This window comes from Anguilla anguilla, chromosome 2, assembly GCF_013347855.1.
Source record: "Anguilla anguilla isolate fAngAng1 chromosome 2, fAngAng1.pri, whole genome shotgun sequence".
Taxonomy (NCBI): Eukaryota; Metazoa; Chordata; class Actinopteri; order Anguilliformes; family Anguillidae; genus Anguilla; species Anguilla anguilla.
The window spans coordinates 62,173,714-62,198,026 of record NC_049202.1 but is presented as its reverse complement, the minus strand read 5'-3'; the positions used below and the strand labels follow the sequence as shown (position 1 = coordinate 62,198,026).

Sequence of the window (24,313 nt, the reverse complement as noted above, 5' to 3'; positions counted from 1 at the left end):
ACAATATTATCCTCTCTTGCTTTCTGTGTCGGAGCAGGTCTGTGCATTACACAGCTGTGCACACAAACAGTAAACTGTAACCGAAGGGGTGGCAGGAGAGAAAACGCTGAGGCTTTGGCAGCTCCCCGATTCATTTTGGCAAGGTTGAGAAAATGAATGGCAGTGAACTGGGAGCCTGACAACCAGGAGGGACGGCGACGCTGTTAGCGGTCAGCAGACACAGCTGATGCTGCTAGTATTCATGCTATGTAAACATAATGGGGGTAAGCTCCACGTGATTACCTGTGTTACAGTATACCAAAGTGACGGATTCCCTTTAAAGAGCATTCTAGCGGGAGGGCTAACGCAGCCCTTCCAGGGCGGGACCATGAAGGGGAACGGGCCTTTTACGGAGGGCATCGCTGGCTGCCTGCACGACTCCTCAGAATCATGTGAGAGTGATGACATCACCAGTGTGATAATGACACGGGGGCAAGAGAGGAGAGGAGAGAAAGATGGAGAGCAACAGAGAGAGAAAGGAACAGAGACCTGGTGAGAGATGGAAAGAGAAAGGAACAGAAAGATAGATGGAGAGAACAGAAGGGCAGAAAAGGGAGACAAAGTGAGACAGAGAGAGGTGTAGAGACAGCAGGAGAGAGAACAGGAGACAGAGCAAGAAAAGACAGAGAAAGAAAGGGACCAAGACACAGAGAGAGAGACAGACAGAGATAGTGACATAGATAATTAGAGAGAGACCAGAGACAGACTAGATATACACAGAGAGAGAAAGAGAGACATCTCAACTGGAGATGAAGCCACTGCACTGCTGGGTACTGGGTTGCGGCCGGGACACCGTAGACACGACGTGAGACAGGTGCTGCTGGGATTGGGTGGTGTTGGGTGGGGAGGGAAGGGGCGGGAGAGTGGGATCTAGAGTGGGTTTTTGAGGGGGGGGGGGGCAGGGGGCCCCTCAAAAGCAAACGCCGTGAGTGCTGTGCGGTGCTTGAGCGGGACTCTTAATCCGTAAGCCATGCATCGCTCGGGACCAGCTCCATCATGCAAAGGCCACATCGCCATCACGGGTTAGTGCCAGACTGCACACAGCCGATATGTCCGCACATACATATACACACACACATACGCTCCATATATACAGGTATACACACACACATATGCTCCATATATACAGGTATACACACACACATATGCTCCATATATACAGGTATACACACACACATATGCTCCATATATACAGGTATACACACACACATACATATGCTCCATATATACAGGTATACACACACACATACGCTCCATATATACAGGTATACACACACACATACATATGCTCCATATATACAGGTATACACACACATACATATGCTCCATATATACAGGTATACACACACATACATATGCTCCATATATACAGGTATACACACACACATACGCTCCATATATACAGGTATACACACACATACATATGCTCCATATATACAGGTATACACACACATACATATGCTCCATATATACAGGTATACACACACACATACGCTCCATATATACAGGTATATACACACATATATACACTCCATATATACAGGTATATACACATACATACATATGCTCCATATATACAGGTATACACACACATACATATGCTCCATATATACAGGTATACACACACACATACGCTCCATATATACAGGTATACACACACACATACGCTCCATATATACAGGTATATACACACACACATACGCTCCATATATACAGGTATACACACACATACATATGCTCCATATATACAGGTATACACACATACATACGCTCCATATATACAGGTATACACACACATACATATGCTCCATATATACAGGTATACACACACATATATACACTCCATATATACAGGTATATACACATACATACGCTCCATATATACAGGTATACACACACATACATATGCTCCATATATACAGGTATACCCACACACGTACGCTCCATATATACAGGTATACACACCCACATACGCTCCATATATACAGGTATACACACACACACATACGCTCCATATATACAGGTATATACACACATATATACACTCCATATATACAGGTATACACACATACATACGCTCCATATATACAGGTATACACACACATACATATGCTCCATATATACAGGTATACACACACATACATATACTCCATATATACAGGTATACACACACATACATATGCTCCATATATACAGGTATACACACACACATATGCTCCATATATACAGGTATACACACACATACATATGCTCCATATATACAGGTATACACACACACATACGCTCCATATATACAGGTATATACACACATATATACACTCCATATATACAGGTATACACACACATACATATGCTCCATATATACAGGTATACACACACATACGCTCCATATATACAGGTATACACACACACATACGCTCCATATATACAGGTATATACACACATATATACACTCCATATATACAGGTATATACACATACATACGCTCCATATATACAGGTATATACACGTACATACACTCTATATATACAGGTATATACACACATATATACACTCCATATATTCAGGTATATACACATACATACGCTGCATATATACAGGTATATACACATACATACGCTCCATATATACAGGTATACACATACATATGCTCCATATATACAGGTATACACACATACATACGCTCCATATATACAGGTATACACACACACATACGCTCCATATATACAGGTATACACACACATACATATGCTCCATATATACAGGTATACACACACATACATATGCTCCATATACAGGTATACACACACATACATATGCTCCATATATACAGGTATATACACACATACATATGCTCCATATATACAGGTATACACATACATATGCTCCATATATACAGGTATACACACATACATATGCTCCATATATACAGGTATACACACACACATACACTCCATATATACAGGTATACACACACATACATATGCTCCATATATACAGATATACACACATACATATGCTCCATATATACAGGTATACACACACATACATATGCTCCATATATACAGGTATATACACACATATATACACTCCATATATACAGGTATATACACATACATACGCTCCATATATACAGGTATACACACATACATACGCTCCATATATACAGGTATATACACATACATACACTCCATATATACAGGTATATACACACACGCAGCAGGCTGGAGCCAGCTCCAGAGTTAGCCAGAGTGCCAAAGACAGCAGTGAGGCGGGGCTTCGCACAGTGGCTCCGGCTTACCCTGTGAGTCCCCTCACATTTAGCCCACACTGAACCAATCGCCTCACACAGCTGCAAGCACACAGTAATAAAACCGACAAAAGAAGAAGAAGAAGAAAAATAAATAAATAGTGATTCAGAGGCGGAATACAGTGGACACAGAGGACAGCCTTTTAACCCTTTTCCTGCCGGGACAGGGGCGACTCGGGAGCACCTGTGTAAGACAGGTGCACTATGGGTAAGGGGTGTGCACGTGGCCCCGCTTGACCACACCGTGCAATAGTGTGGTACGACTGGGAATACATTCCCCCAGGAGTCAACAGGAATGAACTGCTTGACCACACTGTGCGGTTGTGGGGTACAACCATGAATATGTTCCCTGAGGAATCAGAAATAATATTGCTTGACCACACCGTGCAATAGTCAATAGTGTGGTGCATCCAATACTATGCTCCTCCAAGAAACAAAAGAAGCAAAGTACTAGACCTCTGTCCCCAGAAGCCACCTGAAGGGTCACATTGATAAGAACCCTTAGTAAAGAGGCCCCTTAGTTTCATACAGGAAAAGGGTTATAAGCCGCTGAATGCTAACACACTGTCCTACATATGAAATGAAACTGCTGGATATTTGTTTAATATCCTACAAATGAAATAGTTAAACACTAATACAATTTTAATTACAATCATCCAGAATAGATAAAGCTCAAAAAAACATTAATTTGTCTAGCATATTTCAGAAATGAAATAATTCTCCAATGCTGGACTTTAAATTCAGCAAAATTGAAAATACAAACTGTGATTTTTCCACTGTAGGCTTAAGCCCCTGCAAATAATCAACCCCGAAACACAGGAACTGAAAAGCCCCACCACCTGGAAAAATAGCAGGCGTGTGTGTGTGTGTGTATTCATGTGCGTGTGTGTATGTATGTGTGTGTGTGTATATGTATGTGTGTGTGTGTGTGTGTGTATATACATTTGTGTGTGTATATGTGTGTGTGTGTGTGTGTGTGTGTGTGTGTATGTGTGTGTGTGTATGAGCGTACATGCGTGTGTGCGCGCGTGTGTGTGTATATGTATGTGTGTATGTGTGTGTGTATATGTATGTGTGTGCGTGTGTGTGTGTATGAGTGTACATGCGTGTGTGCGTGTGTGTGTGTGTATATGTATGTGTGTATGTGTGTGTGTATATGTATGTGTGTATGTGTGTGTATGTGTGTGTGTGTGTGTGTGTGTGTATGAGCGTACATGCGTGTGTGCGCGTGTGTGTGTGTATATGTATGTGTGTATGTGTGTGTGTATATGTATGTGTGTGCGTGTGTGTGTGTATGTGTGTGCGTGTGTGTGTATGTGTGTGTGTGTGTGTGTGTGTGTATATGTATGTGTGTGCGTGTGTGTGTGTGTATGTGTGTGCGTGTGTGTGTGTGTGTGTGTGTGTGTATGTGTATGTACATGTGTGTGTGTATATGGGTGTGTGATTAACACAGGTACACAGTGAGGACTGAGCATTACCTGTGCTCATGCTCTCCCCAGGAGACAGTCCATCCAGTAGGCCGTGCTCCAGAGGCTGGGGGGAAGAGCTGGGCAGTCCGGGGGTGCTGGGTGGCTGGGGCGGGGGCAGGCTTGGCCTCTGCCGGGGTTTGGGGGTGGGACGGGATTTGGTGAGCGTGCCGGACAGGGACGGGGGGGAGGACAGGGAGGCGGTGGTCCCCGACGAGGCCCCTCCCGGGGAGGCGATGGTTGCGTACCCCTGGGGGTAGCTGAATCCGTACGGGGAGGGGGTGCTGGGAGGGGTGGGCGATAGGCTGACCGGAGAGGGCTGACCTGTCGATTGGTCCGACACCCCTCCAGACTGACCCACCTTTGGCGGGGTGGGGGCCAGTTTTTTGTTTGCTGTGGGGCAACGGAGACAGAGCGTACATTAGAGAGCAGGAAGAGTGTGCAGGTTGCTTTATACAGGGCTGCTCTAAAGACTGCAATAAAATGATTCTTCTTAATGCGGTTTGGGTGCTTCAGCCAAAACAAAATGCCAGCACTCACAAAACTGTTGAATTCTCTAATTAATTAATTTAGTTAATTTTTCACTTTTTATTTTCAGACACGCTTTCTGCTGTTGGCATTATATTGCATTTTAATTTAGTTATAGCCCGGCAGATATATATACATATATATATATAGCATAGTAGAGACACGGTATATTTAACCCTTTTTTTGGAACATTTTTTTCTAAATTCTAAGTCAGTGTTCTAGAACGCCATTGCTATCAGTTACCAGTAGTGCTTGTTCAGTTAAGAACATCCTGATCACACATTTGTGGTCGTACACTTTAAAGGGTAAAAATAAAATGTGGAAAAGATTCATAAAGACCCAAACATCACGCGAGTGCTGGAATCTCTTAACGCTGCTTCACAGGGGGGCGTCTGAACCAGCTGTAGCGTTCAGACGAAAACTTTCATCTGCTTACAGTCCACAGCTTTCCTGCAGCTTCTCTGCACCATCTTTCCTGGGAAAATATTCCACTGCCCCCCCCCCCCCAATGGCCCTTTGGTGTTTCTGTGTTTTCCTTTAAATTCCCTGTATTCCCTCTGGTTGGCCGGCGCTCGGAGACGGGGCGGCTGTGGAAACGCTCTGCGAGCCGGACGCTTCCCCACACCTGCGCCGCGGAGACCCATCAATCGCCCAGACGACGGGACGCGAGCCAAGAAACGTTTTAAAGACGAGTCACATGACGAGCACAGCCTCTGTCACACTCTCAACCAACCCAGGATCTCGCTCTCGTCCTGTGCTCTACCTCTCACTGACGGGGCTGCTATAAGGGGCATTTGATTTGGAGATGAACACCAGTGCGAAATCGCCTTGCAGTGGATGCTATCTGTCTGTAACCACGGTTCTACCTATGGCTCTAGATTAGTGAAATTTAATTTAGCGCTTTAGCGATCCTCTATATGCACTTATCATGGCGGTCTGGGCATGTTATTAGCCAGGTCTCCATTTCTCATATAACTTTGATGAATGCGCTAACGTTCTCCTAAATTTCAAGTCGTACTGGATAAGAGCTCAGGGAATGTAGCGTAAAGGTGGACACAGGAACATATAAAACAACCCTTCCCAACTCCACTTCTCTTTTTCCTGACCTCTCACTATGAAACACCCTCCCAGTCTTCAGCCTTCATTCTGAACTTTCAACATCTCATGCCGTTCTGCTGATACACCTTATGCAGATGGAATGCACTGCAATATACTGTGAATGTGTGTGAAATCATGTTTCTGAAAACATATAACTGAAGTTATATTTCAAAAGCAACGAATTTAAAAATTGACTGTAATATGTGGAAGTGGACACTACCTTTGCGTAGGGAGAGAGGGCTCTGGTCATTGGCCTGGCCGCTATTGGTCGAAGGACCCACGATCTGGACAGCCTTCTGCCCAATCACAGGAGACAACTCTTTGTTCTTCAACGTACTAGAGACAGAGAGAGAGGAAAGGGATAGGGAAAGAGAGAGAGAGAGAGGAGAGAGAGGAGAGAGAAAGAGAGAAGGAGGAGACAGAAAAGGTCATTCCCAGCATCTCCTCTGCTCTCTGCCTCCTTTGCACAGGCCAGCAAGGCAGGGCAGACCTTTTCAAAGTGAGTCATAAGATCATCCATTAGAACAGTGATGTCATTTCCTGAACCGGTACCACACACCAGTATTACTTCATGCACTGGCAGGTTTAAAATAATAAAATAACATAAAATAAAAAAGGTGTTGATTGTATGTGTTTATAAATTCAGTGCTGGAAAATGACACTTGAGGTCAAAGCAATGACTAACACGAATAGAGGAAAATAACAGGACTTGTTTATTTCTTGAGTCAGAGGTAACCGCTGGTGCTTTGGAAAGCCCGCATCACAAATGGTCAATGTTAACCGATGACTAAAAGGAGTGAATCAGCTTAATAACCGTAATTTGAATTAATTTTTGTTTTACAATCCTGCATTCAGCTTACTGAGACTGGACTAGCTCGACCTTTTCTGCTGTTTGGAATCCACAGATTCATTTGTTTTCCTGAACAGTGTCATCGCGGGCAGGAGCTGCAGCGTAGCATTCCCAGAACATTCCCACAACATTCCAGCAACGCAGCGACGTGCAGTCCAGGCCGTGAGACCGCCACCTGCTCTAGCTGGGCTCTGTCCATGTTCACATCCACCACCCAGTGTGAGTCACGCAGTCTTTGGAAAAAGCTGAGCTTGGGCTGAGAATCAAGATATTTTCACTGACGCACGTGATAAGAGGATTGCAGAACTGGAGAATTCTCAGACTCGCAGCGGTCTGTGTGTGTGTGTGCGTGTGTGTGTGTGTGAGTGTGTATGCGTGAGTGTATGTGTGTGCGAGTGTCTGTGTGTGTGTGTTAACGTGTTCCTCCGTAGTTCCACCATGCAAACAGGCAATTCTACCAACAGCACGTTACCACAACATACAGGTCATGCATACGCTCTCATTCCGGAAACTACTCCAGCTATCACCCTTCAGTACTCTTCTAGAAAACAGTTTCAGCAAACCTTGGCAGATAGAAAAGAACAACTTTATTTTTCCCAGGGGAAACGTCAGGAAATGTGACAAGAACCGCTGCAAGATGACCCAGGGGGCGCCCCTGAGCTTTAAACCTCAACAGGTTGAACCCTCCCCCCATCTTCTCCTCTACAAACACAGATGTGAGCGAAGGGCTGCAGCTGTAGCTCACGCTAAACATGACTCATGGAGACGCCCAATCAGGGCCCTGGAGACACCCAATCAGCCAATCAAGGACCTGGAGACGCCCAATCAGCCAATCGGGGCCCTGGAGACGCCCACGCAGATGTGGATATTAAAAAGTGACGGGCATGAAGAGGACACCAGACGTGTTTGGTGCGAAGGTCACAGACAGCATCGTTTCCGAGCGACAGCTCCAGCCTTTGCCTCTGCTCCAGATCACACTGAGCGTAGGGGCGGCTCAGGGTTCGAGAGGTTCGGAGTCGGGGGGGTTGTGCTATGCAGACGATACATCCCTCATGGCTATTCTAGAGTTTATTTTTTTTTAATTACACATTTTCACAAACCCTTTCACATCCCGAACCAAAACCCAGCTGGTTTCAAACCCAGCTGAATGAACAGCCACCCCCCCCCCCCCCCCCAAAAAAAAAGTTCTCCTACACCCGCAACAACCCAAAGAAAATGTTAAACAAAAGTGACGATAACCCGTAAAAACAAAAGCCAGCCACGAAACTCTTCTTTCCGCAGGGAAAGCAAGCAGAAGCTGGATGTACACATGTACATCTACGTGAGTCTGAATCTGAGATTGCAGGTTCATTTACCCAATGAATCAGCAACGCTTCCTCCATCCTCAGACGTACAGTGATACCCCGCATAAGGTATCACCGGGCAGTGCGGAATGCCACCGCCTGACTTGCATGTGCAATCGCGCATGGCGTTTTGGGTGTTTAAACTCGATGGGCTGGCAGGCAGGGGTTTTTGGGGGGGGTGGAGAGTCAGTCTAGTTGCACACATGAAAGCAAGCCACATTACTCCAGCCTGAAAGCGCCGGAGAGAATCTGAAATTTGCTCGAACGAAGTAAAGAAACGAAATGACTCATTGAAATTGAAAAGAAAAACAGAAACAAGATGGTACTACTGAGGGAAGCACCTTCCTCTTTGACTCTCTCTCTCTCTCTCTCTTTTCCTCTCTCCCATTCCCCCTCTCCCTCTGAGTGAGTGTTTTAGGGTCGTATAGTTTTGTGGGTGTTCTTTCTCTCTGAAAGCTGAAAGCCGGGGGGGGGGGGGGGGGGGGGGGGGGTTTGGGGGGTGTATTTACCTAGTCAGGGTGGGTCCTCTGTCTCGGCTACAGGCACCTGTGGCCCACTGCGAGGGGGCGAACGGGGGGAGGCTAGGGGGGTTGCAGAGGGACGGGTCGTGTCGGGTTAGGGCCAGTGGGGTTTTGATGTAGGGGGGTGAGACGTTAGTTTCGTACGGGAGGGCATGCGGGGGCTCGGAGGGGGCGCCCTGTTTGGAGTTGTGCAGGGAGCCGGGTTTGGGGTTAGAGTTGATGTCCAACTGCTGGCAGGGGGGGCAGGACGGAGGCGGGAGGGGGGAGGCGTGGACGGTCCAGTCAGAGGGGGGAGGGGAAGGACCCGGGGGCACGGATTCGGGCCCGGGGGCTACGGGCCTGGAGCAGGGCTGTGCTTTGGGGTAGAAATGGTAGGGAGGGGGGTAGCAGGAGGAGGAGGAGGAGGAGGAGGTTGCGGGGTAGGGAGGGGGCGGTCTCTCTTCCTCTGGGGAAGGGTAGACGTAACAGGAGTCCGACCAATTGGACGACGAAGCATCATCCGAGCTGCAAGTGTTGGGGAAAAAAAACAACACAAAATAAAACAGAAAAAGGAAAAAAAAAAAGCAACAATGATTGAACAAGGAGACGGGTTGATCTGGGGCAGAGAGAAAACGTCCGTTGGTTTTTAAATGTATTATTATTTTTAGGGGGAAATACAGGGGATGCACAGTTCAGGCCGCAAGACAAAAGTGACGCGCCACGCGTAAACATCGTTAGTGGGGTTTCTTATTATTGAGAGTGACGGGACGCGACCGCTGTATTTCAGCCAATCGGGCGTGCGCTACGGAGGGGAGGAGCTTTCGGTGAGGTGAGGGGGCGTGCGTGACGGAGAAGTAGTGCAGAGAAACGGAAGGAAGGGCTCGGGGAAGGAAGGAGCACAGCGCAGGTTTACGAAAAACAAACAAACAAAAACAAAAAAAAACAAGAAAGAAGAAAAAAAAACCCCTTCAGATTCCCCAATAAACGAGGTGGAAATGAAAGGGCGTGCACGGCGCTGGCGGCCACCAGTGGAGCGTAGCCGAACGAGCTTGTGTCCGCACACCGCACCAGAGAGGGGAAAAAAAAAAAAAAAAAAAAAAAAAGCCGTGCCCTGGTGCGGTGCGTCGGATGCAAAGCCCCGTTCGCCGGCTTTGCAGATCTACACAGAGAGCAGTGCCGGCAAAGGAAGGATTATTCATTCCACTGTCTGGGGACTGCCAAAAAAAAAAACCCAAACATTTCAGCAGGTTCCTGCGGCAGTCCCAAAAGAGCACAATTTATACGGTACAACTTTCACCCGAACACACAAACTATGAGCATAAAAACAAAACAAAAAAAATCTACTAGCAAAGGGTGAAATTAGACAGTGTTGTGGAGAGGAATGGAACAGATTTCTACTGGGCAGGAAATGAGCAAAGATTAGTTAGCCAGAAGCAACACTCCAAGCCATGCTAAAAGATCCCAGCAAATACGTTAATACTTTCTGTCTCAGGTTAAACATCCTCAAACTGCCAGTAATCAAATTCAATCAGGGACAAAATTAACAGACAAGCAAGAGAAAACCCCAAATTTTAGTAGTCTCTTCCGTTAAAACCAAAGAGAGGGGAATAAACACACAGCACAAAATTACAACAACACAACATTGACAACAGCAACAAAACAGCAACAACAAAGACAACAGCAGTGACAACCACAGGAACAACACCAACAGCAACAACGACAATGACAAAAACCCACAAAAAACCCAAGCTGTTATACATTAATCCCAGCAAAACAAGTGTGTGTGTGTCTGTGTGTGGGGGGAGGGGGGGGGTTTGCAAACGACAGGAAAATGCAGAGTAAAGAAGAGAAGGGAGCAGAAAGAGAGCAAGAAAGACAGAGAAAGAGAGAGGACAGCCACAGGAAAGGCGGACAGCGAAAGAGGAGAGGAAGAGAGGAGGAGGAGGAGGACGAAGGAGGAAGAAGAAGAGGCCACAACGCCCGCCTTACCTGCCGCGATCTCCGCTAGCGGGAGGAGGCGTGGGGGAGGGGGAGGTGGACAGCTCGCCCGGCTGCTCGGGGATGAGCGAGTCGGCGGGCGGGGCGGGGGGCTGCACGCTCGGGGGGGTGGAGGACGTCTTACGCACTACGGACGAGCCCCTGCGGGACACCCAAGACGTGTCCATCACCCGCACGCCCATGCTGCGGCGAGAGCAGAGACACGCGGCCAATCAGAGAGAGGGGGGGGGGCGGGAACGCCGAGGCCAAACCCCGCCCAGTGAAAAAAACAAATAAATAAAAACCCTACCCCCACCCCACAGACACTTTGATGAGTATTGGCACATAATGAGTGAGGAGACCATCTAAGCTGGTCCGTTTCGTACAGGCACCAGCGGTTGATCAGGGAAAATGGGTGGGGGTAAACTCTCAAGCTCCACCCCCCTTCCCAAGCGAGGCTGCATCATTTCCACCCCACTGTCTGCCTCCAGGGGGGGAGGGAGGAACCTCCCTCTCTGCAGTCACAGGCAGCCCGATGCACAGCACACAAACACTAGGGGGCAGCACTGAGCAGACAGGCCCTGACCAAGGTCATTCTTTACCTCTCTGTGGGATGGAGGGGTAACTCTGCGATTAATAACAGCAGAGACTTTCACACACAGAGCTTTTTACAGTGACTCAGCTCAGCCTCCTGCAGTGTGGGAGAAACACTGCAGCCACTGTGAACGGGAGGGGTACCCCAACACCCACTGGGGTGGACGGGGGGGGCCTTTCACGGGCTGATGACTGAGGGGAAAATCGGGATAGTCAATTAGGCGTAGAGAGACGGGCTGGACGAGACCAGGGGTGTAATGAGGACATTTAAGGAGCACATGACAATTTTTAGCCAATCAGAGAGGGCCCGAGATGCAGGGGCGGGAGAGGGAGTCACTGTTACCAGCGGCGATAGAAGTGTATGAGACAGAACAGCCACGTGGGTCGGGATCACGGACGGATCCTCCCGTCAGAATGAGGGGGGGGGGAGGGGGGGGGGCACGGCCCTCTAAAACGAGGTGGAAAAACTAACATGGGTTAAAGCAACAACCCTTCTACAGTCTAACGAGGGAGAAAAGAGAGAAAGAGAGAGAGAGAGACAGGATAAAGGAGACATACAATACCTTTGGATCTTCCTGATGCTGCGGTTGGTAGGACAAAAACACCAGAATCAAGGGTAAAGATAAGCAAGACTGTAAAGAGCACCCGTTTGCCTCTGTGCAGCATGACAATCACGGCGACTGCGGGACACGGAGCCAAGATGGCGAAGCGGCGGGGTACTGGCAGAAGGAGGGGGGGCGGGGTACGTGTGTGTGTGCTTGTGTGAGATGAAAAGCATGCTGGGAGTAATGAGGATCTCCAGGGGTGAAGGGTGTGCCTTCCCAAAAGCGCTGCCAGCGTGGCCTACTGCTGAGAGTCAATTAGCCATTCAATTAGTCTATTTAAGGCAGCCTTACTCAGGGGATGTAAAACCCCAAACGAACCCCCCAACCCCCTGCTTCCAAAAAACTGACAAAGGAGATTTAGGGCGACATGCAGCAGCGGTTAGGTGCAAATAAACGAGCGTCTCACTTTCGTACTCAGGGACACACAACGGCGTCGACACCGTCACACTCTCTCTCGCACACAGCCACACCTCCAACCGCCCCGCCGTCGAAGAAACCAGTTCACTTCGGCTTTTTATTTATTACCGCTGCTATTCTTAGAAACGGCACCGGAATACTCACAGGCCAGAAAGAGAGCACGGGGGTCCTGCGCGAAGCAGCGGAACACGGATTCAGAGCTCATCGGTCAGGGCACGGGGGGGGGAGAGAGAGCTCTCTCAGGTCAGCACAGGCCCTTTCTAATCAACACAGGGTTGCATTGATCTGTGAGCGCGGCAGCGGCAGCGGCAGCAGCGGTGGAGCAGAGGGTCTCCCTGATTGGCTGGGGCCTCTGGCTGGACACTGAGAGGTGCGGAGCTCCTGGTGCGGGCCAGATAAGGTGAGCGAGATCGGAGGAGAAAAGGCGATTGCCGTTTGATTGACCGAGAGCTAATCCTCCAGCGCGGACTGACAACTGCTCGCTTCACACGTTAACAACAAACAACCCTTCCCCCCTCTTTTCTCTCCTGCTCTTTCTCTCTCTTGCTCCTTATCACTCTCTCTATCTCCAATTCACAATCTACTTTCCATCAGTTTTTTCTGCTATCCATCCTTCTCTGCCCTCACCTCCCCCCTTTCTCTCTCCCCTAATCTCCCAGTCTTTCCACTACCTTTTTCTTCTCTCTCCCTCTAGCAGCCTCTTACAATGTCAACAACCCCCCCCCCCCTTTTCTCCCTACATCCCCCCCCCCCTTCTCCATTACAGCCAGGGGCTGAATGTTGGGTTCGGACTGGTTCAGGTTCGGAGCCTGAATGGAGCACTGTATCCAGTAATGCAAAGCTGAGGACTTACAACCAAACCCAAATCGGTCACACTGACGCAGTCTTTGGGAGGAGAAACAGAAGCCATTGTGGCTCAACCTGTAACTGAGCACTGCTGTGGCGGAACCATTGTAGGGGCCTATCAAAGGAGAGGGGACCGTTTTAATGGGAACACAGATCTCTGCATGGCCCTGCCACATGGCACCGAGACACATCCAGTACATGGAACTCAGGGGATCACCTGACCTCATGTAGCAGCATCAAGCGCAGCGCTGACACACTTTAGGCTTCAGTGTGCATTCGCCTGGCAGTTAGACACAGACACCCCATCAGGGGCTCCGAGCTCCACCCAAAACAGGAACAGTCGGTACAGAGGAACTTAAACAGGCCACCGCACCCCGACGGCTCGGTCACGCACAGGCCATAAGGTCTTCACCGGGGTTCTTATCTGCATTGAGCAGCGCAGTGCTTTCCCCATGTTCTTCCTGCAGTACTGATGTGATGCATCCCAGTGTTGAATACAAATCCCCAGTAATCCAACAGCATTTATCATAAAAAGGCACCTTATACCGTTTGTGTAACGACATGGTTTACGGTTACAGTCAGTTACTGCCTCCCCTTTTCAAACAAAACTCCACCAATCTCCACCAACACAGCCACCGGGAGCTGAACGCTGGGTCATCTAAGGACACGTTCTACTGCGCTCCTCTGAATTCCTTGTGTCGTGTTGCCATGGCAGTGTGTTGCCAGGAGACAAGTGATGCAATGAGGATGAGGATGGTGATGTGGAGGATAAGGGCGAAGAGGGTGTAGGGGGGGGGCAGTCAGTGATGCAGTGAGACAGGGGGAGGGAGGTGGGGGAATAAATTGGAGGGGGGGCGGGACCCTACCCGTCCTTCTTGTAGAACTCCAGCATCATGTTGTCCGTGGCGACGCTGAGGGGGCGGCGGCCCTGATCGTGCTGCCTGCGGTCGGCGTGGTCCATGTCCGGCGATGGCATGGAGCTGTAGTTGGCATTGTGGTTGGTGTGGACAGGACTGCCGTAGTTACCAGTCACGTTGAACTCAATCTCTGGAGACGGGGTGGGGGGGGGTGGGGGTGGGGAGGCAGGATTACATCAGACAGGGTGGGTCGTGAGAGCAATATGAAATAACACTATTCCTCTTACACCAGGGGTAGCGTTGTAGTATAATGGTTGAGAACAGGCCTCGTAACACAGAGGTTGCAGGTTTAGTTCATAAGAGGGGCACAGCCCTTGAGCATGTACTTAACCTGACCCGACTTTGTAAATATCCAGCTGCATAAATGGTTTGTTTGTGTTAAATCCCTACATGTACTGCACATCACACTTATTAAAACTGTAACATTTTCATATTAGTTATGTACATATAATAGGCAACATGCTATTTAGGGTTTGGTCACAGATGCTCTATTGACTCACACAGTAAGTGGGTTTTGCACTTATAAAGTATGGGAACCTTGATGAACACCATGTGTATCAGACTAACACATTGTGACAAAAATATTTTTAATAAGACATAAATTACTGACTTCATGTCAGAGGTAGTTTGACAGAATACAGTACAGAGCACACTCTCGCTGGCTGTGCCTATAATGTCACAGAAGAAATGAGTCAGTTTTTCACACTGTGGGGAATGGGTGGTACAAAATTCCATTATTCAGTAGGTTCCAGTAACTGACAGCGCGCTTCAGACAGCCTGTGTGCTGACTGGCTGGCAGCGGGCAAGCCCCTCCCCTCTCACCTCCAGGGAAGAACCAATCAGCATGCTGGATGATGGGCTCGATAATGCCCACGATCTGCAGGGACACGGTGGTCATCATCTCCGTGATGTTCCTGCGAGAAGCAGAGGGAAATCCGGCATCGCCAAGGCGACCTTGTACGGACATTGTGGACGGACAGACAACCTTCAGAGGGGCAGCTTCCATTCCGATATCTGGGGAACTACACTTGTCACTCAAGAGGAGCATGTCAGCATGTCGAGCACTCAGCGCTGCTGGGCAGCTGATAAGACGACTAGTCTCTCTCCTACTCCACAACGAAGCTTCTCCTACTAGGAACATGAGGACCTTTTCAACACTCCTTGTTATGCATGACAACCTTCACTCCAACTTAAAATAATAAACATAAACCAATAGAAAACAGTGCGCCATAGAGGCAGCACTGTGTGGTGGGGGCCACAGGGGGCCCAGGGGGGCGGGGCCTACCCTTCGGTGTTGGCCCACAGCAGGTTGGGCCCCAGAACGATGGCGATGTTGCCGGGGGTCATCTTGTTTGCGTCCTGGTGCTCGTTTAGCTTGGCCAGGAACTTGATCAAATATCTGTGTTGGGACAGAGACAGAAAACGTGGGCAAGTGTACAGAGGTTATGAAGTGTGAGCATCTCTGACTGGTAAAAATAAACTGCGTTCACAGGCCTGTCCTCACTGTGGGTGGGAGGCCGAAACAGAGAAAGTACAGGATTGCTGAACAAGCTGACGTGCAGTGGGTGGCCCTGTCACTGGAGCCGTCACGGTTGCCATAAAGAAGTGCACCAGGCTTTGGTAAAGCAGAGTGGGCCAATCAGATGCAGAGTCAAATGGGTACATGCACATCTGGTGCTAAAGCCGCATATGAAAGGTCTTCCTCTGACTCCAATCTAGGCGAGCTTAGCTGTAGTCTGCGGCGTGAAAAGAAGCAGCTGGTCACATCATGGGCTTCAGAGGAGAACCACGGATGTCTGCAGTGTCCTGAATCAGGAGACCCCTCTGCTTCCTGCTCTGTGTGTGTGTACTGACTCCTCTGCTTCCTGCTCTGTGTGTGTGTACTGACTCCTCTGCTTCCTGCTCTGTGTGTGTGTACTGACTCCTCTGCTTCCTGCTCTGTGTGTGTGTACTGACTCCTCTGCTTCCTGCTCGGTGTGTGTTCTGATGCTACGAGGCTGGTGAGGAGGGTATTTGTGCACCAGTGCTAGCTCAGCAGCCTCGTACTGCACATGGGAGTCCCGGAGGCACCCCCCTCCCCCGGGGGAAGCGCAGGCCCGGTCGGTCACCTCTCTCTGGTGGGGCTGTTAGTGAGGGCCAGGTGCAGACACGCAGGGCAGAATGAGACACTGGGTGTGATTCAGTGATGCCAGGGGTGTGGTTCTCCCTCTCAATGACCTTTCCTCCCCCCTCTCCCCAACTCCCTTACTCACTGTCCATATGCCTCTCTGTCCCTCCCTCACACTCCATCTCTCATTCTTTCCCTCCTTTCTATTTTCTTTTTCTGTCTTTACCCATCTACTCTCTCTCATCAGCCTATTTATTCCTTCCTGTCTTTTCCTTTCCCTCTCTCCCTTCTTCCCTTTCTCTCTCTCCCCCTTTCCTTCACCATGCTCTCTCCCTCCCTCCATCTCTCTCCCCTCACTCTCTATCTTCTTCTTTCCACTATATTCATGAACCCCTTCTTCTCTTTCCCTCTTCCTGCTCCCTCCCTCTCCCTCTACCCCCCCCCCCCCCCCCCCCACTCACTCTCTCTCTCTCTGTATCTCCAGCACCCCTCTCTCTCTCCGTCTCTCTCAGTGTTGCATCTGCGCTGGTGTGTTTGGACACACAGCCAGTTCAGCTGTGAGGTCACAGTGTCGCGGTCTCCAGGAGACGTCAGTGACCCCCCGGCTCTCCCCTCCAGCTCACGTCACCGCTGACCGTGCATCTGCGGCTGTGTCCATCCGGAGAACGCGTTTGATCAGGACACCCGGAGCACACGCCAGCCCCCCTCCCTAAATCACCCAGCTGACCCCCCCCCCCCCCCCCTTGCTTTGACTGGGCCCACGGGACTCCACCTCGCTTATTTAAAACACTGAGCAGGCAGCAGAATATCACTGCCATCTTATTTAATGTGTTTCCCTGCTGCTTCCCCAGCCTGTGATTATCTGAGCCGCTCCCTCACACACACACACACACACACATACACACACACACACACACGCACGCACACACACTCGCATGCACGTACGCACGCACACACATACACACACACACACACACGCACGCACACACACTCGCATGCACGTACGCACGCACGCACACACGCACACACACACACACACACACACATACACACACACACGCACGCACGCACACACACTTGCATGCACGCACGCACACATGCACGCACACACACACACAGGCTAATTCCTGCTACTGAAAACTGTCCATCAGTCCGGCAGTGTGTTGTAGTGATGATATAACTTGGCTTGCCAAGAGGTGTCAAGTTTAATTCCCAGGTGGGGAATTGCCACTATGGCCAAGAACAAGAACACCAGTAAGTAATAGATAAACCAGCTGCATAAGACTGGACAGGATCTGGATTAGGGTGTCTGCTAAAAAAATCCTGTTTGACTAGTCACTTCATTTTTGTAATCTGATTACGTTATTCAGATTGCAGGTAATCCCTTACTACACAACCCTGCATATTATTACACAGGTTAAGGTTACATTCAAAATTTTCAGAAACATGCTGTTATGTGCAACAGTCGCAGTTTCATTTTTTTATTAAGTTAACAAGATTCTGTGTCCTTCCAATTCCTCTTCCCTGCACCAAATAAGATATATATAATACCTCGCCATCTGTAACTGTATCGGTTGCCATGGCATCACTGTGCTTCATGTCACATGATCTGATATAACTTAGGCTGCTCGTATGAAATTCGCCCTTGTGTAAGCCTCCGTGACATTTATTTTACGAGCCCCAAACCAAATAAAACTGGGCTGGCTGGTATGATTGTGTTTTTCTAATGAAAATGTGGGGCAGGAGAGAGAAAAGCGAGGGAGCCCAGATGAGAGAGGGAGAGAGGAAATTGGGAGGGGGGAGGGGGGTCGGAGGGAGGGTAACTCACCTGAAATTGTTGCCATTGGCTTCGGGCAGCTTCTCGCACGCACTGAGCAGGGCCTGCAGCCTCTTATCTTGGTCCTGAATGCTGAGGGTGGTTCAGACAGAGAGAAAGTGAGAGAAAGGGGGGGAAAGAGAAAGGGGAACAGAAAGAGAGAGGGAGAAAAACAGAGAGACAGAGAGAGAGAGAACGAGAGAGAGAGGGAAACATCTCTCTTTATTTCAGAGATGGAGATTGCCCACTTTGTCACCTACCGTTCCATTTCAGAGTGACAATGGAACAATACGTACTGTGTAATACGAAGAAGATGTACACAGTGATAAAACAGAAATACAACCCCATTCAAAATCCACCTGGCTACAGTCTTCCACTGTGTGCTACTCTTGTGTGACACACGGTGCAGGTTTAATAACAGTAATCTGATGCTTTTACAGTGGAGCGCATTACCAGGCGTGGGTGCATAGGTGGCGCTAATGTTTTCCACTCTTACTTGGAGGCTTGGATCCACTCTTCATACAGCTCAAACGTCATCAGAGGCTCAGGAAGCTCACGCAGGTATGACTTCAGAGCACCTACGGGGGAGAGAGGGAGAGAGAGAGAGACAGGGGTGGGGGGGGGAAGCTTGTAGCCCAGGACTTTACATAACATTACTTACACAGCTGAATGTGTATATAAATAACATGACGGCTGCGGTTCTGACTAGCAGACGAGGGGTGGCGGAGAGAGGGGGCGGGGAGGCGGGGCTTAAGTGGGGCAGTGGGTCGCACAAGCCTGCGGTCAGATGAGCTCGTTGGCCAGACCTCAGCTCCGACGCGGCCGTGCTGTGACTTACACATTCAGTCCCGCGCGCGTCGCGCTGACTACCGCTTAACACCATTCATCTCAGCTGAGCGAGGGCGATTCCATTAGCATAGCGTGACGAGAGACAGTACTTCTACTGCCTGACTCATCCACTCCGCCCCGAGTGAGAGGTGATTGCCGACTGGCCCAGGGCTCTGAGTGGCAGCTGGGATGCAGAAGGTCACGGGGGTGAGAAGTGCACTTGGCACTGTGTGGAGAGAGGAACTTCACACTGAGTCCTTGGCAAAGTACATAAAACAGACGCGGAGCATGTCAAGTGTGCGTAAGAGGCCCTGTATGAGAGTGTGTAAGACTCCCTGTATGAGAGTGTGTAAGAGGCCCTGTATGAGAGTGTGTAAGATGCCCTGTGTGAGAGTGTGTAAGAGGCCCTGTATGAGAGTGTGTAAGAGGCCCTGTGTGAGAGTGTGTAAGAGACCCTGTATGAGAGTGTGTAAGAGGCCCTGTATGAGAGTGTGTAAGAGGCCCTGTATGAGAGTGTGTAAGAGGCCCTGTATGAGAGTGTGTAAGACTCCCTGTATGAGAGTGTGTAAGAGGCCCTGTATGAGAGTGTGTAAGAGGCCCTGTATGAGAGTGTGTAAGACTCCCTGTATGAGTGTGTAAGAGGCCCTGTATGAGAGTGCGTAAGAGGCCCTGTATGAGAGTGCGTAAGAGGCCCTGTATGAGAGTGTGTAAGAGGCCCTGTATGAGAGTGTGTAAGAGGCCCTGTATGAGAGTGTGTTTAAGAGGCCCTGTATGAGAGTGTGTAAGAGGCCCTGTATGAGAGTGTGTAAGAGGCCCTGTATGAGAGTGTGTAAGAGGCCCTGTATGAGTGCTAAATAAACCACTATAATGTGAAGAAATAGCACTGGAGTGTCTGAATTTTTTTTCAAATATATTTTTTGGGCTTTTTTCAGCTTTATTTGGATAGAACAGCGTAGAGAGACAGGAAGTACTAGGAGGAGAGAGAGGGAGAGACGTGTGACAAAGGTTGGCGGTCGGATTTGATAGCGCTCTACAGGCTGCGCCACTAGAGGCTCCGGAGTGTCTGAATTTTTAATGGGGTCTGCAAGTGTGTGTGTGTTTGTGTGTGTGTGTGTTTGTGTGTGTGTGTGTGTGAGTGTGTGTGTGTGTGTGTGCGAGTACATGTGCACCCACGTGTGAACACAGGATCTCGCTTTGTGCGTGGGCGCTACACAAACACATTAAACTGAATTATGTCTAATTTACTCAGTAGATTTCCCTTCGGTTAGCGGCACATCCAGGCTGCGTGACTCACCGTGCTGCACGTGGGAAATTAGCCCAGGCTGACAGGGCTCTCCCTCTGGGACAGGCCCAGAAATGGCTCTGCGTTTGGTGCCGGGTTATTAATATTAACAGGCCTAACCAGGGTAATCATACAGGCTTCAATCGCTCTGAGGGCCTCTGGAGCCTGCTGTGACTGCACAGAGAAGCACCTCCTCTCTATTTGCGCCGTACAGGGTTTACACTGTAGGAACTGTGACTATTTACGAATTTGCGTGTGCATGAATGTGTTTGTGTGTGTGAGAGTGTGCATGTGTATAGTATGCGCATGAAAGCATGTGCGTTGCACATACGTGTGTGAGCGTGTGCATATGTGGGTGTATGTGCAAGCATGTGTACACGCATGTGTGTGTGTGTGCATGTGTGTGTGTGTGTGTGAGAAAGAGACTCAGGGTGTGCAGAGTGAACACTGAGACTACTCCCATCAACTGTGTCAACACCAAAACTGCCCTCATCAGCTGAAGCTCCCACTGCTCCACAGCTGGTTTCTCCTGCTCAGGGGGCGGGGCCAACACTGCCTACACAGGCACAGATGGGAAGAACAAAAAGAGGGGGGGGGTGCTTGTCGTCATGGTAACAGCAGGGTCGGCGGGGCTCACCTGCGATGGCGTGGGGGTCGGCCGAGTACTCCTGCACGTCCAGGACCCCGCAGTCCAGAGAGGCTTTCAGCTTCTTCAGTTTAGAGGCCGAGGGGGCCACCCTGAACAGGCCCTGAGAAGGAGGGAGAGGGGAGCGGGGGGGGGGGGCACAGAGAGCGAGGCGGTTACTGTCGACAAACCGCAGGCATCGCGTCCCTGTCATTACAACCACATCACTCTCACCAATTCCCAGTGGCTGGACAATTTTCACTTCCAATGTCCATTTCATTGAGCAGAGTAGCAGCGAGAGCAACGACAGCGGCTCGTTTTAAAAGCACACGGACGGCAGACTGAGCGAGGGAGCGGCTCTCACCTCCTCCTGCATGCCACACTCCAGCAGCATGGTCACACACGCCTCGATGGGGAAGGCGATGTCCCTGCCACTGATGGACAGGTGCTCCTCCAGGGGCTTCCCATAGCAGGGCTTCTCCACCCAGGCCTCTGCACACACACACATACACACATATACATACTGAGTTACACACTGATACACACACACACACACACACATACACACACACACACACACATACACACACATATACATACTGAGTTACACACTGATATACACACACACACACACACACACACATACACACACATATACATACTGAGTTACACACTGATACACACACACACACACACATTCATGTTCGTATTGCTATACTTGTGAGGACTTCCCACTGACTTACAGTCATTCCGTAACCTTTAACCCTAACCCTAACCCCAACCATTACATGCCCAACCTTAACCCTAACCTAACCCTGACTGTAACCCTAACCCTAAGTCCTAACCCTAAAACAGCCTCTTGAACTTGTGGGGACCAGCAAAAGGTCCCCACCTTGTGTAATTTTCCTCATCTTTCTATGGGGACATTTGGTTCTCACAAAGATAGTAATACATGCCCACTGTGTTACACACTGTCTTACACACACACACACACTACAGTGCACAGAAACACCTGCACTCTGTACAGTGAAGTGCTACTACTTTCCTGATTAAATTGGACCAACTTCATTACATCGTACCAGCCCTGAACAAACACACTGTTCAAAAACAATAATTACATACTTATATGGAAGCCTTAGAAAAACACAGAGGACCTTGTAGTGTCAATATAATGTTCAGCCAAGTCAATCAAGCTACTGGTTAATTTCCCAGCACTTCTAGCAGCAAAATATAGAGCGAATTATTTTCCTGATTTGTCCGCTACTTCCTTGCTTCATAACGGAATGACAGTGAGGGTAATGAGGCAGAAAGGGCTGGAAGCTTGCCTTCATTTTCAGAAGCAAAATGGCATTGCAGAGTGCAATCATTAAAGCAGGAGAATGGAGAGAGAACACACATCTAAGATGATGAAGTACTCGGTCATTTATGGAATCAATCTAACGGAGGACCAATGCACTGAGAGAGAGAGAGAGAGAGAGAGAGAGAGGGAGAGAAATGTTCTCTGCCTCTGTTTAAAATCGAAAGTTAATCAGAACACCAAATTACTTCTGGTTTCCTTCTTACAGATGCTTAGCAATTAAATATGTCATTTTATCAAACTACATTCATTTCGAAATTATGCTGACAGGAAATTATATGTGATCCTGTAAATACAAGCATTGGTATCCATACCTTCCAGGTACTGGAACTGTGATGAAGCTTTGGTACTGGTATCGACAAAATCTTGACAATAGTTAGCCCTAATAAACACTACATGTAACCAGGACAACCGTGCAAAACTCTCAATCTACACTGGTCAATGTACAGAGAGGGAATTGTTCACATTTATCTACAAGCCACACACAGACAGACTGAGACAGCGCACTAATTCACCCAGAGATGAACAGAAACACAACCACAAAACCACAGCGCCCCCCTACATCAGTTACACACTACACACAATGAGGGCTCTACATCAAAGAGATCAACTGATACTCTACACACAACAGAGGCCTATGTCAGACACAGATCAGTATACGCACTGCACAACGAGGACATGAAGTGAGACAGAGACTAACGCGTACACTATTCACCACCACAGCGCCCCCGATACAGATAGTCTTACACGCTTTCAAACAGCCAGGGCGCTACATCAAACAGTGCTCAGCTTGTATTCTACACACAACAAGAGGGGCTGTGCCATGAAAGACACTTCATACAACCAGCAGACTACGCCGGAGAGTCGAGCTAGTGTTCTGCGCACAATACAGGTCCTGTGTAAGCCACGGGTTGGGCAGTACACACAAAACTGCGCAGACACAAACACAAACACGCAAACTGCATCTAACCACAGCATTAAGCGACACATAAACACAGACACCGCACACAAACATCCCGGCACTCAAAAGGGCACTTCCAGAAGGGCAGGACACTGCATCCAAAAAGAGACGAGCTCATGTTCCCAAACACGATGAGGGTGATGGGTAAGACGCAGGTCAGTGTACACACCGCACAATCAGGAAACTAAGACACCCACAGGGATCGACATAAACCCTGTGCACACTTCCAAAGCCAGGACTCAACACAAGATCAGTGCGTAATCGGCACAGAATAAACACGCCGAGGTTCAGACAGTACACACCCACAGCGCCCAACCGGGACGAACCGCAGACCAGCACACACACGCGCGGGGGGCGCGGTGACCGGCGCTCGACAGGACCTCACACCGAGAGCGTCCCGGGGGGGGGGGGGCGCGTCACGTGACAGGAAGCGGCGCTACGTAGCGCAGCGCGGCGCACTCACCCTGGTGGGCCTTGATCTGGGGCAGGACGTTCTGCAGGATCTCCAGCGACCTCCTGTGATACTCGGCCTGCACTTCGATGAGCTGCCGGGGGGGAGAGAGGAGGGGCAGGGTTAGCGCTCAGAACACCGCTAACGTAGCGCCGGCCGGCTCTCCGGCCAGGGGCAGTGGGGTCTGACGCGCGCTCACCATCTGAAAGTAGTTTGCATAGTCTATTTCTTTGGCCACGAAGTTGTACATATCCGCTGATAACTGATCCTAAAGAGAGAGGGGGGGGGGGGGGGGGTGGGGGGAGCGGGGAGAGAGGGAAAAAAACATTACATTTAGTGCAATAAAACATCATTTTTAACCAAAGGAAACTACTGAAAGACAAGGACATTCAGGAG

At 49.3% G+C, this 24,313-nt stretch overlaps 1 protein-coding gene across 6 annotated transcripts in view; it reads right to left on the bottom strand.

Moving 5' to 3' along the window:
• Window positions 1–24,313, bottom strand: part of LOC118216897 (rho GTPase-activating protein 44-like) — a 34,738-nt gene that overhangs the window by 1,899 nt on the left and 8,526 nt on the right. For 4 of the 6 annotated variants that reach the window (XR_004763089.1, XR_004763090.1, XM_035398527.1 and 1 more), the window contains 14 exons: window positions 24,117–24,185; window positions 23,930–24,011; window positions 21,513–21,640; window positions 21,161–21,272; window positions 18,910–18,991; window positions 18,426–18,506; window positions 15,776–15,889; window positions 15,313–15,404; window positions 14,440–14,620; window positions 12,269–12,286; window positions 11,124–11,315; window positions 9,144–9,659; window positions 6,662–6,777; window positions 4,828–5,208 (listed from right to left, as the gene is read on the bottom strand). Coding sequence is in view for 4 of the 6 variants with exons in the window: in XM_035398527.1 (XP_035254418.1) it covers window positions 4,828–5,208; window positions 6,662–6,777; window positions 9,144–9,659; window positions 11,124–11,315; window positions 12,269–12,286; window positions 14,440–14,620; window positions 15,313–15,404; window positions 15,776–15,889; window positions 18,426–18,506; window positions 18,910–18,991; window positions 21,161–21,272; window positions 21,513–21,640; window positions 23,930–24,011; window positions 24,117–24,185 (2,164 nt within the window). In the remaining 2 variants the exon portion in view is untranslated. Of the gene's footprint in view, window positions 1–3,340; window positions 3,392–4,827; window positions 5,209–6,661; window positions 6,778–9,143; window positions 9,660–11,123; window positions 11,316–12,268; window positions 12,287–14,439; window positions 14,621–15,312; window positions 15,405–15,775; window positions 15,890–18,425; window positions 18,507–18,909; window positions 18,992–21,160; window positions 21,273–21,512; window positions 21,641–23,929; window positions 24,012–24,116; window positions 24,186–24,313 lie in introns of all 6 variants that reach the window. The other 2 variants (XM_035398513.1, XM_035398519.1) reach the window with 2 other exon arrangements.